Source organism: Pipistrellus hanaki (genome assembly GCF_964339955.1).
Source record: "Pipistrellus hanaki genome assembly, chromosome: 3".
NCBI classification, from domain to species: domain Eukaryota; kingdom Metazoa; phylum Chordata; class Mammalia; order Chiroptera; family Vespertilionidae; genus Pipistrellus; species Pipistrellus hanaki.
The window spans coordinates 145333481-145347941 of record NC_140505.1 but is presented as its reverse complement, the minus strand read 5'-3'; the positions used below and the strand labels follow the sequence as shown (position 1 = coordinate 145347941).

The window sequence follows — 14461 nt, the reverse complement described above, 5'->3', positions numbered from 1 at the left end:
GAACCAGTCACCCCTCCCCGTCTTCCCTCTCACCCCAGGGGGCTGGCTGCTCTGTCCAGGCTCTGCACCCTCAGGGAGACAGAGCTGCACTCTGTCCACCCCCCAGCCCCCACCCCACACCCGCACCCACACCCACACCCAGGGGGCGCTCGGCACCGCTCACCTGAGGCCCGGGAGCTCCGGAGGGGCCCTGGGGCCCGGGGGCACCAGCGTCGCCTTTCTGGCCGGCCTCTCCCTGCTCGCCCTTGGCGCCGGGCTGGCCGTCAGCACCCTGTCCCGGGAGGGAGGAAGCCACGCGTGAGGGGCAGCCAAACATGTGCGGCTCTTCCCAAAGGGCCAGAGACCCTGAGCCAGCGTGTGTGTGTGTGTGTGTGTGTGTGTGTGTGTGTGTCCGCCCGGGCCTGGAAGTTGGGTCTCAGGACGGTGGCGTCCGTGTGGAGATGTAACAGGAGAGGAGGGATGGGACCGTTTCCCTCCTGTTTAAGCTGCCCCTCCCTCCCGGGGGTGGGTGCCCTCCGGTCCCGGGTGTGGAGCTGCCGGAGCGGAGGGGCTGGAGGAAGGGTCCGCGGGGGCCCTTACAGGAGGGCCGGCGAATCCAGCGGGTCCGGGGGGTCCGGTCTCTCCACGTTCACCCTGTGAGAGAGGGGCGAGGGGGTAAGGCCACCCTGCCCGCCTGCTCTGTCCCCTCCTGCGAGCCAGAGCCCCTGTGGGCCCAGCCCGGCCTCCTGCAGGGCAGCCCCAGTGAGAAGGCGTCTGAAGCAGCTTCCGGAGGCTCTGGCCTCATAAAGGGGCCCAGGCCGGGAGCCTCTGTTGGTCAGAGGACCTAGTGACTCCAAGGCCCCCCACCCTGATCGCATCGTGGGGGTGACATGCCTCCTCCCTCCATTTCTCTTCTCTCCTCCCACCCCAGGCCCACGGGGCAGGGCGGGTAGTGCCAGGGCTGCAGGGCCGGGCGGAGGCAGAGCTGGCTCTCTTGCGCCCAGGGGCCGGGGACAGAGACAGGCTCGGGGGCAGGTACTCACCGGGGCACCTCGAGCACCAGCGGTTCCCGAAGGACCAGGAGGGCCAACTTCTCCCTAAGGGTGGGAGGGGGAGGGGTCAGAGGGGGGCCCTGTGAGAGCAAAATGCACCCGGGAAGTCCTGAGGATGGAGTGGGGCTCTGGGTTTCCCCTCCCCACAGTCTCTCCTGTTGCTTCAGCCACCACACCTGTGCGTCTTCGGGGCCCTGGCTGAGTGCATTCCCCCACCCCTCCCCAGTCCCTCTCCACTCACAGGGCACACGGCCAGTGACTTCGCTCCTAAGGCCCCCATCCTTCACCCCTCCCAGCCCCTGGTGGGCAGGAGGGCGGCAGCCGCCGGGTGAGGAGAAGCAACGACAGTCCTTGGCAGGACATGAGCAGGCTCGATGGGGGCAGGGAGCCGGACTCACCTTCTCCCCGTTGGCACCAGCCGGGCCAGGGGGGCCGATGGGGCCCGTCAGACCCTGGGGGTAGAAAAGGCAGAGGTGAGGAAGGCGGGGAGAGGTGGTCTGGAGCCCAACTGGGACTCTGGGACCCCGCGCCCGAGGGCCCCAGAGCTCTGGCTCACGCGGTGGCTCCCGTTTTGACAGGAAGTCCCCGTGGTTGCCCAGCCCAGACAGCTGAGCTAGGACGAGGGGCTGCACACATACACGGCCCCTCCTCCCCGAGTGCAGGGCTGGGGACCCATAGGGCCCCTGCATCTGTCCCTGCCCAGGCCCAGCGTTCACTTACTCGTCCACCGTCCTTCCCAGGGGCTCCCTCTGGGCCTTTCTCGCCGACATCACCCTGTGGGGTAGAGAACACGGGCCACCTCAGGGGTCAGGGGTCACTCCAAGAAGCCCTTTGCCAGCCCAGGGTCACTCTGAGTGGGGCTCCAGGGAGAGCTCAGACTCTGGCCAAGAGGGATGTGCTGGGGCCTCAGGGTGAGTGACGGGAGTGAGATGGAGGGAAAGGCGGGGGGACGATGTCACCAAAAGGCACCCAGAGACTCTGGAGGGGGGTCTCCAAGCCCCTCCAGACAGGCAGCGGGGGACCTCAGCCCTGGGCCCTGTGGGACAGGGAGTGAGTGTGGGGGCCCCGGAGCATGGATTTGGGGGAGGCACTGCTACTTACCCTGTCCCCCTTGGGCCCAGAAATGCCGGCTGCTCCCCTCTCACCGGGCATGCCCTGCAGACCTGGAGGGCCCTGAGCCCCAGGGGGGCCAGCCGGGCCAGATGCTCCCTAGGGGGAGGGGAGAGAAGGAGTGTGTGGTGGGCAGCACCTCCCCCGGGACCCCAGTGCCCAGATGCCCCTTTCCTTCTCTTCCTCCTCTGCCCAGACCTCCTTTCTCCTTCACCTCCCGCTCCTCCCTCCTCCCCGTCCTCTGCCACCCTCAGCAGGCCTCCCAGGCCCGCCCGCCCGGGGACCCCTCGGGCAGGACCCGCCTCACTTACTTTGGGACCGTCGGTGCCGGGAGTGCCAGGGAGGCCACGGGGACCCTGGAGGCCCTGGGCGCCGGGAGAGCCACGTTCGCCTGGGAAGCCGCGTTCGCCCTGTGGCAGAGACACCAAGGAGCCGTCAGGCAAGAGAGACGGGGCGGAGGCCGGGGAGCAGCAGGGAAGCGGGGAGAAGAGGGGGAACCCAGGACCCCAGGCAGCTGTCCTGCTGCGAGGCCGAGCAGGCTGCCCAGGGAGATGCGGGCCCCGGGATGCCCTCAGGAGGGGTCCGCGGGACACTCACTCTGGGGCCCACGAGGCCGGGGGCTCCAGCTTCGCCAGGAACGCCCTGCGGAACGAGAAGGGTGATTGAGAGACGGGAAACGTTTACGTCCGTCCGAGTCCTGCCTGAGCATCCCACCCCCTGAGCTCAGACTGTCGCCTCAGAGGCCATCCCAGGCCTCAGGGGCTCCTCGTGTCGCCTGCCCTTGTCTCTTGGGCGTCAGAGGCGATCTGCCCGTCTGAGCCGGTTGCAGATTCGAAGAGCCCCTCACTCACCTGGTCACCTGGCTTTCCACCTTCGCCGGGGGGACCGGGAGGGCCAGGCAGTCCCTGGAAGCCAAAGTGACGGGCGTTAGCAAAGGGACCAGTTTGCCGCCCCCACCCTCAGGGAGGCCCTGCAGGGAGACCTCGCTCCCCTGGTCCCCTGGAGTGGGTGGGCCTCTGTCCCTGTCCCCGGGGCCTGCTGCCCGCTGAGCGCTGGCGGGGAGGGGACGGCAGGGAAGGCTGGCTGGGCTGCCTACCTGGAAGCCAGACGGTCCCGGAGCACCCTGCTCGCCTCGTTCCCCGGAAGGTCCCTGCGGAGGAAACAGTGATGAGCGGAGCCAGCGCTCCGGAGTCTGAGAGCCTCAGCGAGCGCCCGGGGGCTGCCAGGGGAGGGCCAGGCAGACTCCTCCCTGCACGGCGCAGGCCAGGGCCGCTGCCCGCAGGCCTCGCTGTTCTCAAGGACACCCGGGGTGGGGTCCACACGGCCTCTTCAGGGCGGGATACCCACCTCGGCTCAGGGTGAGCCCAGATCCACCTCTGTAGGCTCCATGACTGAGTGGCCTGAGGTTCCCGCCTCCCCGCCTCCCTGCCTCCCCGCGGCCTTCCCACAGGGCCAGCCGAGGAGCTGGGCAGGTACTCACAGCGGGTCCAGGGGGGCCTGCAGCACCTGTCTCACCATCCTTGCCAGGAAGACCCTAGAGGAGAGAGCAGGGAGATGTGAAGCCACGCTCCTTCCGTTCCGCGGACCCCAGCCCTGGGCGGACAGGTACAGGGAGGCCCAGAGTTCCCACCCTCCACTATCCCACACCGGGACTGTGTCCACCCTCCCTTCCCCCTCCTTCCCCGGCCCCTCCTGTTCCCTCAGGCTGTCTCCCTGCGCTGCTGACTGACAGCAACCAGAAGCCCCCCGTGGGGACCCCCAAAGGGCTCGGCCACAGGAAGCCCCCTGCTGACGAGGGGTCCCAGGAGCCATAGGGATCCTCTCCCTCCTGGGGCAGGTACTCACTCTCAGACCAGGAGCACCGGGCAGTCCTTTCTCACCAGCTTTCCCAGGCTCGCCCTGGAGGAGAGAACGCAGGGCTGTGAGTGGAGGGCTTGGGTGGGGAGGGGAGCGGGGAGCAGGCTGCGGAGCCTGGGGCTTGGGGCCCGATGGACAGCAAAGGCTGGAGCCGGGAACCAAGCACCTTCTCTTCCGCCCAGAGGCATGCACTGAGAGCACCGCCCACGGAGCCAGGCCATGGCTGAGCGGCCTCGGGGCTGTAGGGGCCTGGGTGTGCCCGGGTGGCATGCACTGCTACGGGACACGGAGGCCCCAGCTGCCCAAGGCGCCAGGACCCTGCGCAGCCCTGCCCCCCGGGTTAACTCTAGTCTGGAGCCAGCCCCCTCTCCCCCGGGAGGGAGGGAGGGAGGGAGCACCATGTGGCAGGACCCGGAAGGGCAGGTTGTTACTCACGTTGGCACCTTTGGGGCCAGGGAAGCCCATGACACCAGGCTGCCCACGAGCCCCCTGAGGACCCGGAGGCCCGGGGCGGCCGTCTTCGCCGGGGGCTCCCTGGAGGAGAGGACACCGTGCTCAGGACGGGCACCCGACCCCACCCCTCCGCCCGCACCGCGCAGTGCCTCCGGGCGGCAGGCCCAGGGCTGGGCACCAGCCAGACGCGACACGTGGGGGCGGCTGAGGTCGCGACCGGCAGCCCACACCTCGCAGCGGCTCCCTCGGTGACAAGGCCCTGCCTAGCTTAGACGTTTTGTTTCTGAAAGCACACACCGGGCTTTGTCCTCCCCCACGGAGTGGCCCCGTGCTCACTGACCCTGCGCAGGCCACCCCTGACCCCGTGCCTACCCACCGTCTGCCTCCTCCCCATTCTCCAAATCCACAGGCTGTCCCACCCAAACGCCTGCCTCTCTTTCCCCCTGCTTCCCGGGGATCACCCCACCCCGCCCCACACACCGACGGGGGACTTACCGAAGGTCCAACTTTGCCTTGAGGACCGGCATCGCCGGGGCGGCCAGTGAGGCCCTTTGTCCGGGGGAGAGAAGGAGGTGGGTGTCAGAGCGGGTCCGGGCCGCCCCATCGGGCGGCGCCGGGTGAAGGGAGTGCGTGGGGAAGGGCCGGGCGGAGCAGCTCCGTACTCACCCGAGCCCCGGGAAGGCCGGGCTCTCCGGGACGGCCAGGGTCCCCGTTGGCTCCCTTGGGTCCAGCGAGGCCGCTGGGCCCTCGCTCTCCAGGGGCTCCCTACGCGGAGGAGGCAGGGCGTCAGCGGGGGGCCATCGGACGGACGGGGGAGGCGGGAAGGGACCCCGGCCCTTCTTCCCTGACTCACCTTGGGACCGGCCAGACCGTCTTGACCAGGGAAACCACGGTTGCCAGGAGCACCCTAGGGAGACGGGGAGAGGAAAAGCAGGGAGTTGGATGGGCCCTGAACCACTGTGGCTGCAGAGAGACCCACCAGACTCCGGGCTCCATCCCTCCAGCCACAGTGTCCATGGAGCAGTAGCTACAGCTTGCAAGATTCTGAACGATTGATTACTTTCTCGGGCCTATCTCCCCCTGTCTGGGAAGGAGCGCAAACTGTCCCGTGTCATCCTGGGGCGGGGGACACATAAAAGGAGGAAGGAGCCCTGCCCCGAGGGCGGTGGGGAGAGGAAGAGGGGCCTGAGACTCAGAAGGTCACGGGACTCGGCAAGAACACGGAGCCACAAGGCCTTGGCTTCCCTCTCCGGTCACACCCCAGGGGCAGTGGGGACCCCCGGCCCACTTACTCGTTCTCCGGGGGGGCCGATGGGCCCAGCGCCGCCAGGCTCTCCGCGGGCACCCCTTTTGCCTTCTTCCCCAGCAGGACCAGGGGCTCCCTGGGGGCCTGCAGGGCCCTGAAAACCAGCACAAAGGAGAGACAGACAGGGTGAGCCCTCAACGGCCCGCCCTGTGCAGGCACCGACTGGCGCGTGAAGAAAGTGGCCGTGACCATTGTCTCGGGGCTGGGGGACGTGGGAAGGGGGGCCCCGAGGGTCATCGTGGCAGAGAGAAGTGGCCGGGGGGGGGAGACAGAGGGCGTAACATTCAAACCATGGCCAAGTCACAGACGAGAGCTGCCGCTGCAGCCTGCTACATGCCTCCTCTGGACACCGCCTGAGAGCTCCCGGGGGAGGGGCGGGGCTACAGAGGGTGGGCAGTGGGTGGGGGTGGCCCTGGGTGGGCAGTGGGTGGGGGTGGCCCTGGGCCCCCCTCCCCAACCCGAGAGAGGCCATGTGGAAAGACAAGGACTAAGGGGCAGATACTCACAGTTTCTCCCTTGGGGCCTTGTTCGCCTTTGAAGCCAGCAATGCCAGGCTCGCCCTGGACAGAGAGAGGGGCAGGCTCACCCCGGTTCTCCCCGCGGACCTGCCCCCACCTCCAGAAACCCGCCCAGGTGCCCACCCAGGGACCCCGGTGCGCATGTGGGAAAGGAGGGACGGTGGGGTTTGACGGCGGGGTGTCCGTGGGACTTGGGGTTCACTCCGGGCGCTTACCGTCTGACCTTTCGGGCCCAAAGGACCAGTTGCTCCTTGAGGGCCGGGGGGACCCCGGGGCCCAGGGAAGCCGGGAGCACCAGCAATGCCGGGAGCACCCTGTCAGTGTGAGCAGAAGAGAGAGGCATCAGGAGAGGATGTGAGGGCGGGGGGCCGGCCCCACCTGAAGGAGCCAAGTCCGAAGGCAGCACTCACAGCAGACCCTTTGGCTCCAGGGATTCCATCGGTTCCGGGGTTGCCCTGAAAAAAAAAAAAAGACACAGTCACCACAAAACACGCACAGACCCCATCCCTCCCAGCCCTCCCAGCCCTCCCAGCCCTCCCAGGCCGCGGCTGCCTGGGCTGGGCCGGCGGCTGCCCTCCAGGCTCCGTCCCGCTGATGCCGCCAGGACGGGGGCTGGAGGGAGCCTGGTCTGTAGAGGTGGGCGTGGGGGACAAGCATCGGGTCAGAGCGGACGTTTCCCTCACAGCGAAGCACAGGGTCAAGGGTCAGGGCCACAGAGCCCGGAACCTTCCGGCCAAAGAGCGGCTGCACTTACGGAGGCGCCCGCGGGCCCGGGGGACCCAGGCGTGCCGGGTTCACCGCGAGGACCTTGAGCGCCTTCGGGACCACGCGCACCGGTGGGGCCAGCTTCACCCTGGGGGAGACGGAGGGAGGGGGGGTGAGAAGGGGGGGCCTGCAGACAGGCCTCCAGAGGGCCAGCGGCAGCGGGGGGCCGGCTGCAGGCGTGCACCAACGAGCCGAGCCGGCCCTGTGCATCTGCCCTGCGGGCCCGAGCTCTCTGGCCCGGTGACTTCCTCCCCTGCCTCCTCCTCCATCCCCCCTGGACTCTGTGAACCACCAGAAGCAAAGGCATGGTTACACGTTACAGCCATGGGTGCTGTGAGGGTCCCAGCAGCACCCACGGGAAAGCCTGTGCCTGGGTCCCGCCATCCCAGTGTGGGGATGGTGGAGGCAGGGCTGAGCCTGGCAGGTCCCTCTCCCTCCCCGTCCACCCGTTTTTCTCGGTTACTGAGGGCATGGAGGCCCTGGGCCACGGCAGCTGAGGGCACTGCTCCCCTGGCACTGGCTGATGTGAGGGCACGGCTTGCCGCCCAGGGCTCGGGGCTGGCCCTTAGAACTGAGCCAGAACGCCAGGGCCAGTGCGAGCTAGGACAGCGCCCCCTTGCTCTCCCCTGCTCTGACTACCTATGGTCCAGTTCTCCCTGGCTTCTGGCAGCCCCCACCCCCGCAGCGGCTTCTGCTTTTACTTTCATTTTTTCCTCAAAGCTGCAGCCCATGCGATCTGGGCTCCGGAAGGCAGTCCCCGGGGAGGGCTGCTGACCCGCAGGGAAGGCAGGGCCTCCTCGGGTTTCTTCTCAGGCCATTCTCGCTCACTTTGGCAATTATTATTTTCTAAAAGTCAGGCCCCCTCACCTTCCGCTGTCCCTCTTCACAATGGGCCTCCTTCACGCGGCTCCCAGGGCCTCAGACACTGTCTGGTTGCCATGGAAACCCCCAGGAGCTAAAAGCAACCTGATGCCAGTGACCACACGGAGGCTGCTTATTCATCTCCGCCGGTGACAGGGAGAATTCCCGGGGACGTGTGCACTGGAGTGCCTGCTGTGCCTCGGGGGCCTTTCCCTGCACTGGCTGGCCTTCCACTGGCCCCTGTTCTTCCTCGGAAGGACTCACCTCACAGGGCTCGGGAGAGCCAAGCCCTCCCCCGCCCCGTGAAGCCGATAAAGCCGGGGGAGGGAAGCATGGAACCCGCTCCCGGCCCCTGTCCGCGTCCCTCCAACTCTTCCGGGTCCAGAGTCAGATGAGCTTTGCCTTCTTTCCTTCCATCCCTCCCAGGTCCCTGGCATCTCTCCCCCTTTCCTGGTCCTCCCCTCTCTGAAGCTGTAACTGTAGTCCTTCCAGCTCCTTATCTTTCCATCTCACCCTCCCTTCTAGCTGGTGACTCTGCAAAACGCCCGGCTCTTTTCCTGGGAGAGCAGCGGCAAGTGGGAGACATCCCTCAGGAGGGAAGGGGGTCGTCCAGGGGGCAATCGGCAGAGGACATGGGGAAAGGGGTTCCCGACTCAACCACCAGGGCACGCACCTTGGCACCGGGAGCTCCAGGGAAGCCAGGACCGCCTGCAGGACCCACGGGACCCTGGAGGAAGGAAGGGGTGAGAGGTGAATCCCGTGTCTGGGCGGAATCTCTGCAGATCCCTGAGCGAGCGACCCCCACACTGCCCACGCCTCCCACTTTTGTACTGATGTGACTCTATGTCCCTGGTGGCTAAAAAGCCCCTGGGTGAAAACTGTCCCCCCTCCCCAGCCAAGTGTCCCCAGGCCTGGCTTCGGACGGCAAAGCAAGACTCTGGTGAGAAGCAGACGATCCTCCCAGCTCTCTCTCTGTCTAGCCCTCCTCAAAAAACTGCTGAGAAGGTCGCTGAGAAAAACCAAACCACTGCTTTAAAGCTTCTTTTCAACAAGCTCGAGCATCCTGCACCGATTCAATTCCTCCTCCTCCAGGAGAAGGCTGTGTCTACACCAAACAGCACTGAGACTCGGGGGCTGGGGAAGGGGCCTCAAGACCACACCTGCCGAGGCCGAAAGGGACTTACCGGAGGCCCTGCCGGGCCCGGCTGACCGTCGTTGCCGCGGGCACCCTGTGAGCAAGGAGAAGGAAGCAGACATGTGAGAAGTGCCACCTCGGTCCCTCCCTGCCCACAGCCCCCCCACACAGAGACTCTGGGGGCAACGCTGTGCCTGGGTGTCCCCGCCCAGGGCTGAGCACGAGGCTGGTGAGCTACGAGGTGGGACCAGAGGAAGGCCTGGCTGGGCATGGGCACAGGGGAACTGTGGGACAGCCCCATGGGAGGGAGCAGCCCAGGCACCCCTCCATGGTGGCTGTGTGAATGCTCGTTCTCAGTTTAAATTAAGCTTGGGTAATTGGCCAGCTGTTCCTGTTTCTTTTGTTGTTGTTAGTCCTCACCCGAGGCTATTTTTTCCATTGATTTTTTAGAGAGAGTGAGGGGATGGGGGGGGCAGGTGGAGAGAAACATCCATGCGAGAGAGACATATTGATTGGTGATGAATTGCCTCCTGAATAGGCCCCAACTCGGCGGGAGACAGTGGAAGGGATAAATCAGGTAAGTGCCCTTGACTGGGAATTGAACCCATGGCCCTTCAATGCGCAGGCCAAGGCTCTAGCACTGAGCCACACCAGCCAGGGCCCCATCATTTCTTAAACTTCAGTGTCGATCTCAAATATCCCCACCTTCAAGGCCAAGTTACCATTTAAAGCAGGGGTCCTCAAACTTTTTAAAGTGGGGGCCAGATCACGGTCCCTCAGAGAGCTGGAGGGCCGGACTATATGAACTACTAATTCCTACTGTAACACCTCGGCTGCGCTCACTGCCCAAAAAACCTGGCGGGCCGGATCAGACTCCTCTGCGGGCCGCATGTGGCCCGCGGGCCGTAGTTTGAAGACCCCTGATTTAAAGTGTCAGAGAACTGGCCGAGCCAAAGGAAAGTGGAATAGCCAAGGAGCAACCTTGACTGGGTTCCTCCCGCCGGCTCCTGGCGGGCAGGCTGCCAGGGCTTGGGAACCTCCCTGATGCCGGCTCGGTCATGGCCTCCCCGGGGTTGACTCCAGCTGCCTCTGTGCTCCGGCCCCTCCCCACCTGCTACTAAGGACACTAAGAGGCTCACAGGATGTCTGCCAGGAGGGGGACAAGGTACTAGCACAGGCCGAGGACACGTCCGAGCCTGTGCCCCTGAGGCTCCTTTACACAGACAGGCAAGGCCGTGGCGCGTTCTCTCTCTCTCTCTCTCTCTCTCTCTCTCTCTCTCTCTCTCTCTGATCTGCACTTTCAGCATTTTCCCAGGGTTTGTGGTGAGCACCCCTCAGTGTATCTTTCAAGGCCCTGTAGGGCCCAGGGAACTTTCACCCAAACTCCAGGCCCCGTTAGGCTAGGCTGAGCTGGGCCGGGCACCTGGTCCTTGGCTGGAGACTAGGAGGGCCGAAGGCAACCTTTCCCGCCCACCTGCCCTGCCCTGCCCTGCCCTGCCCTGCCCTGCCCTGCCCTGCCCTGCCCTGCCTCTCCCTCCGCGGCAGCTGCAGAAGGAGGGTGCTTCAGGGGGAGCTCATGTTTTAAATGAGACCCAACGCTCCTTCCTGGCTGCGCTCCGTTCCCCCGGCTGGCATTACGCAGGAAAGCGAGAGAAGTCTTGGGAAAGTGTCAGCGGGAACATAAAGCCCAGCATTGGCCACAGCGCCTTCTGGGCTGCCCTGGCTGCTTCGGGAAGCTCTGGGGCACCCTCCCTCCAGGGCTCGGCCAAAGGAGAGGCCCGGGTTGGGCATGAGCAGAGGGGAACTGCGGTGAGGCTCCGGGAGGCCAGAGCTGGGGTGGCCTCTGAGGCTCTCCCTGCAGCAAGCCCCAGGGGAAAACACAGTCTGGCCCAAGACGGGGGGAGGGGGGGGAGGCATGTGACTGCAGCAGGCCGAGGCCAGCCCAGCCCAGTCCTGGCCCAGCCTTGCCGCCAGGCCTGCAGGTGGAGCTATGTGCCGTTGTCAACCTTCTACGCCAAATCCTATGCACAGCCTGCCGGCTTGACTGCCATGGGGGCCAGAACCGGGAAGCAGGGTCCACTGTGCCCAGGGAGGGGGGGAAACAGGGCGGGGGGTGCAGCTTGTCTTTGCCCCACCCAGGGGCAGCCACCGTGGCTCTGGGCCTGGCCAGAAAGCCAGAAGCCAGGCCCCGCTAATCTGAAGAAGCAGCGGTGCTTCTTGGCAGGCTCAGCGCCCTCTAATCCCCTCACACAGAGTGACCCCGGGACAAGGCACTTCAGCAGCTCCGGGTGACAAATGGGGGTCGTGGCCGCTGGTTCCTTCACTGATCTGCTTTGGAGAACAGTTTCTGCCAAGCAGATACAGTATCTGGAAAGCAGCACCACGGGGTGAAGCCGGTTTACTTTGGCCAGCCAGCCCTGCGAGGACCGGTGAGGAGGGGCCCCAGTGTGTGGGTGGCCGGGGCACGAAGTCAACAGAAAGCATAATCTTTCTTAAACTCGGCTTTCACCGCCCCGCTCGCCCGACTGAGCGCCTAAAAGGGCCTCAGCTGCCCGGGGATCAGAGCTAGGCACCTGCACCTCCGACTGCAAATCCCCTCACTTCTCATTCCCACATTTACAGGAGGCCACCCAAGCCTGCGGCTGCCAAGCATTGCCCTAAGCCAGGGGTCCTCAAACTTTTTAAAGTGGGGGCCAGATCACGGTTCCTCAGAGAGCTGGAGGGCCGGACTATATGAACTACTAATTCCTACTGTAACACCTTGGCTGCGCTCACTGCCCAAAAAACCTGGCGGGCAGGATCAGACTCCCCTGGGGGCTGCATGTGGCCCGCAGGCCGTAGTTTGAAGACCCCTGCAAGCTATTTAACCTTCCTGAGCCTCGGCTTCTTCTTCTCTAAAATGGGGAGAAGGATGGAATCCACTCCTGGGATCTGGGGGAGGGTCAGATGAGGCAAGCGTGGAAGGCCTTGCACGGAGGAGGTGCCCGGGACACGGCGGCCCAGCCGCTGGTGTGTGTCACAGTGACAGCAGCAGCAGGAGCCCAGGCAAAGGCTCTGTCCCAGGATACCAGGCTGCTACACTTTCTAGGGCATCATCTGAGTAACCAAGGGCACAAAAAGCAGCACCGCACTGCAGCCAGCTTAACTCTGTCCGGAAATTCAAACCGGATTGGCCGAGGAGTGGGTATCTATGTGCTGTTGAGGGGATTACCCGAATAATCCAGACTGGTTAAGAGAGAGTCCTGTCCTCCCACCACCTTCCCAGGGCCTGAGGGAGCAGGCCCAGCCTGGGAATCTGTGATGGCAGACCGGAGTGCAGCCTGAGGGATGATGGGACTCTACCCCTCCCAGGGTCGTGCTGAGAGTCAAGTTTAGTTACTCCATGTGGAAGTGCCTCGTGAACTCTAAAGTGCAGAGCAGATGGGGCTTTGGGCCGTGTCACTCACTCACCACAGCGCCTGCAGGGCCAGTCCGTCCTCTCTCGCCAGGCAGGCCACGGGGACCCTGGAACACACAGGAACAGCACAGCGTGAGTTGGCTCAACAACACTACGGGCCATCAGGTCTACCTGCAGGCCCTTCCCGGACACCAGGACACCCGGACACCACGGGGAGGAAGCACGCAGGCGCCCAGCAGGCAAAGGTGTGGGAGTCTCAGCACACCGAAGGCCTGTCTGCCCCGAAGCACAGGCAGGCACTCCTGTTACCGATCAGGATCCTGGTTACAGGCACAGCTGGCCTCCTAAACAGGATGTGTAACACTTCAAGCACACCAAGTGTGTGAGGGCTGCTTCAAGGAACAGTTAGGGAAGCCTCGGCCACATCATCTATTGAATACGTTTTGCTTTTTGCTCATAATGTGGATCAGTCTACAAAACTGAACATCTACTTTGCACAAAGGAAACACGGTTGTCTAGGGAGGGGCCTCCTCGGAGCTGGAGGAGGTGTCTCAGCGTGTCCGGGGCCCTGCAGGGGGGATGGATGCTCATACTCACCATGGGGCCCGGAGAGCCATTCTCGCCAGGGGAGCCACTCTCGCCCTGGAAAAAAGATGCACACGGTCACTGGCTGGGACCCCATCACCACCCCTCTCCCCCGAAAACTCCCAAGGAAGAGGCTGAAAGCTCAGGTCACCTCGCCTCACACTGACACCCCCACGCCTCAGTTCTGTGAGGAACAACTTTGTCTGTCAGGATACAGGACTGGGTGCTGTTCTGACATCCTGACTCCACTAACCCAGCAGTGTCTCCTTGCCTGGGAAGGAAGACTCCCTCCCCTCCCTGCGTGCCCTGACCCAGCGCGCCTCCCGGTCCTCACCTTCACTCCCGGAGCGCCAGCTTCTCCCTTAGCGCCGTCCAGGCCGGGGTAGCCCTAGGGGACGAGAGAAAACGTCGATCGCACTTCTGGGGAACCGGAGAGGAAGACGCACGCATGTCCCCACATGCTTTTTTCTCTCCCCCGGGGCAATCCCTTCCGTCCAGCACCCTCACCCACGATACGTACTCTGTGACCTTTGACACCAGGAAGTCCTGGGGTTCCTGGGAAGCCCCGAGCACCCTGAATGCGAAGAGGAGATGTCAGGGCACAGAGCGGAGGAGCCCGGGGAAGGCTGCCCGAGCTGCTAGACAGCCTTGAGAGCCACTGCCTCAGCCGCCAGGGAGCAGGGAGAAGCCCGCACGTAGACGTTCTCTCCATAAATCCCAGAACTCCCACCACCACCACCTGCCTCACCGCCCCCTCATGCAAAGGAGGTAGAAACAACAGCTGCCCGGCCCCCCCCAGGACCCATGTTAGGATCATAGGCATGATCATCAGCATGAAGGTGCGATACATGAGGGATGGGCGATGTTTTCATTGTTAGCTCATTTTGGAAGGGAGCAGGCTGAGCTGGGTGAGTAACGGGAGGTGTGAGGCTGGGGAAGGCGGGGCTTCACCTGAGGGCCGGGAGGGCCTCGTTCCCCAGATTTTCCAGGCTTTCCAGCTTCGCCCTGCAGGAAGAGATGGGCCTCAGCTTCTTCGGAGACACGGTGGCGTGAGGGGGACAGTCCAGACAGCGTCTCTCCTCTCAGCCCTCCATCCTCTGCCCGCCTGCTTGCTCACCTCCCTCGCCTCCTTCACTTTCCAGACTGCCCTCAAGGCCTTTTCCAGGTCACAGGATTTTTGGGGACAGCTACATGCTGGGTGGGCAGGCTCCTCGGTCCCCACCAGTCTCCACTTCCCCCGGGGGGCTCTCTCTCTGCCCTTCGGAGCTCTGCTGGCAGGGCTCCCGCCCCCAGCCCGGGAGGCTTGGCTCGCTAATGCCCGTCCTAAGCATAGCTCCAGGGCCACCTCTGTCTCTTCCCTGTGTTTGCATCCTCTTTGGACATCCTGACTCAGGCTGAGCTGTCTGAGCTCATTTACAATTAAGATAATGCTGGGTTGTTGAA

At 64.6% G+C, this 14461-nt stretch overlaps 1 protein-coding gene across 2 annotated transcripts in view; it reads right to left on the bottom strand.

The window, feature by feature from the left end:
- Window positions 1-14461, bottom strand: part of COL2A1 (collagen type II alpha 1 chain) — a 30799-nt gene that overhangs the window by 6901 nt on the left and 9437 nt on the right. For both annotated transcript variants that reach the window (XM_084879066.1, XM_084879067.1), the window contains 28 exons: window positions 13970-14023; window positions 13539-13592; window positions 13353-13406; window positions 13031-13075; window positions 12487-12540; window positions 9086-9130; window positions 8575-8628; window positions 7030-7128; window positions 6686-6730; window positions 6491-6589; window positions 6264-6317; window positions 5744-5851; window positions 5305-5358; window positions 5118-5216; window positions 4947-5000; window positions 4434-4532; window positions 3987-4040; window positions 3622-3675; window positions 3238-3291; window positions 2993-3046; window positions 2739-2783; window positions 2453-2551; window positions 2133-2240; window positions 1752-1805; window positions 1430-1483; window positions 1023-1076; window positions 580-633; window positions 164-271 (listed from right to left, as the gene is read on the bottom strand). In XM_084879066.1, coding sequence (XP_084735192.1) covers window positions 164-271; window positions 580-633; window positions 1023-1076; window positions 1430-1483; window positions 1752-1805; window positions 2133-2240; window positions 2453-2551; window positions 2739-2783; window positions 2993-3046; window positions 3238-3291; window positions 3622-3675; window positions 3987-4040; window positions 4434-4532; window positions 4947-5000; window positions 5118-5216; window positions 5305-5358; window positions 5744-5851; window positions 6264-6317; window positions 6491-6589; window positions 6686-6730; window positions 7030-7128; window positions 8575-8628; window positions 9086-9130; window positions 12487-12540; window positions 13031-13075; window positions 13353-13406; window positions 13539-13592; window positions 13970-14023 — 1863 coding nt within the window. The remainder of the gene's footprint in view (window positions 1-163; window positions 272-579; window positions 634-1022; window positions 1077-1429; window positions 1484-1751; window positions 1806-2132; window positions 2241-2452; window positions 2552-2738; window positions 2784-2992; window positions 3047-3237; window positions 3292-3621; window positions 3676-3986; window positions 4041-4433; window positions 4533-4946; window positions 5001-5117; window positions 5217-5304; window positions 5359-5743; window positions 5852-6263; window positions 6318-6490; window positions 6590-6685; window positions 6731-7029; window positions 7129-8574; window positions 8629-9085; window positions 9131-12486; window positions 12541-13030; window positions 13076-13352; window positions 13407-13538; window positions 13593-13969; window positions 14024-14461) is intronic.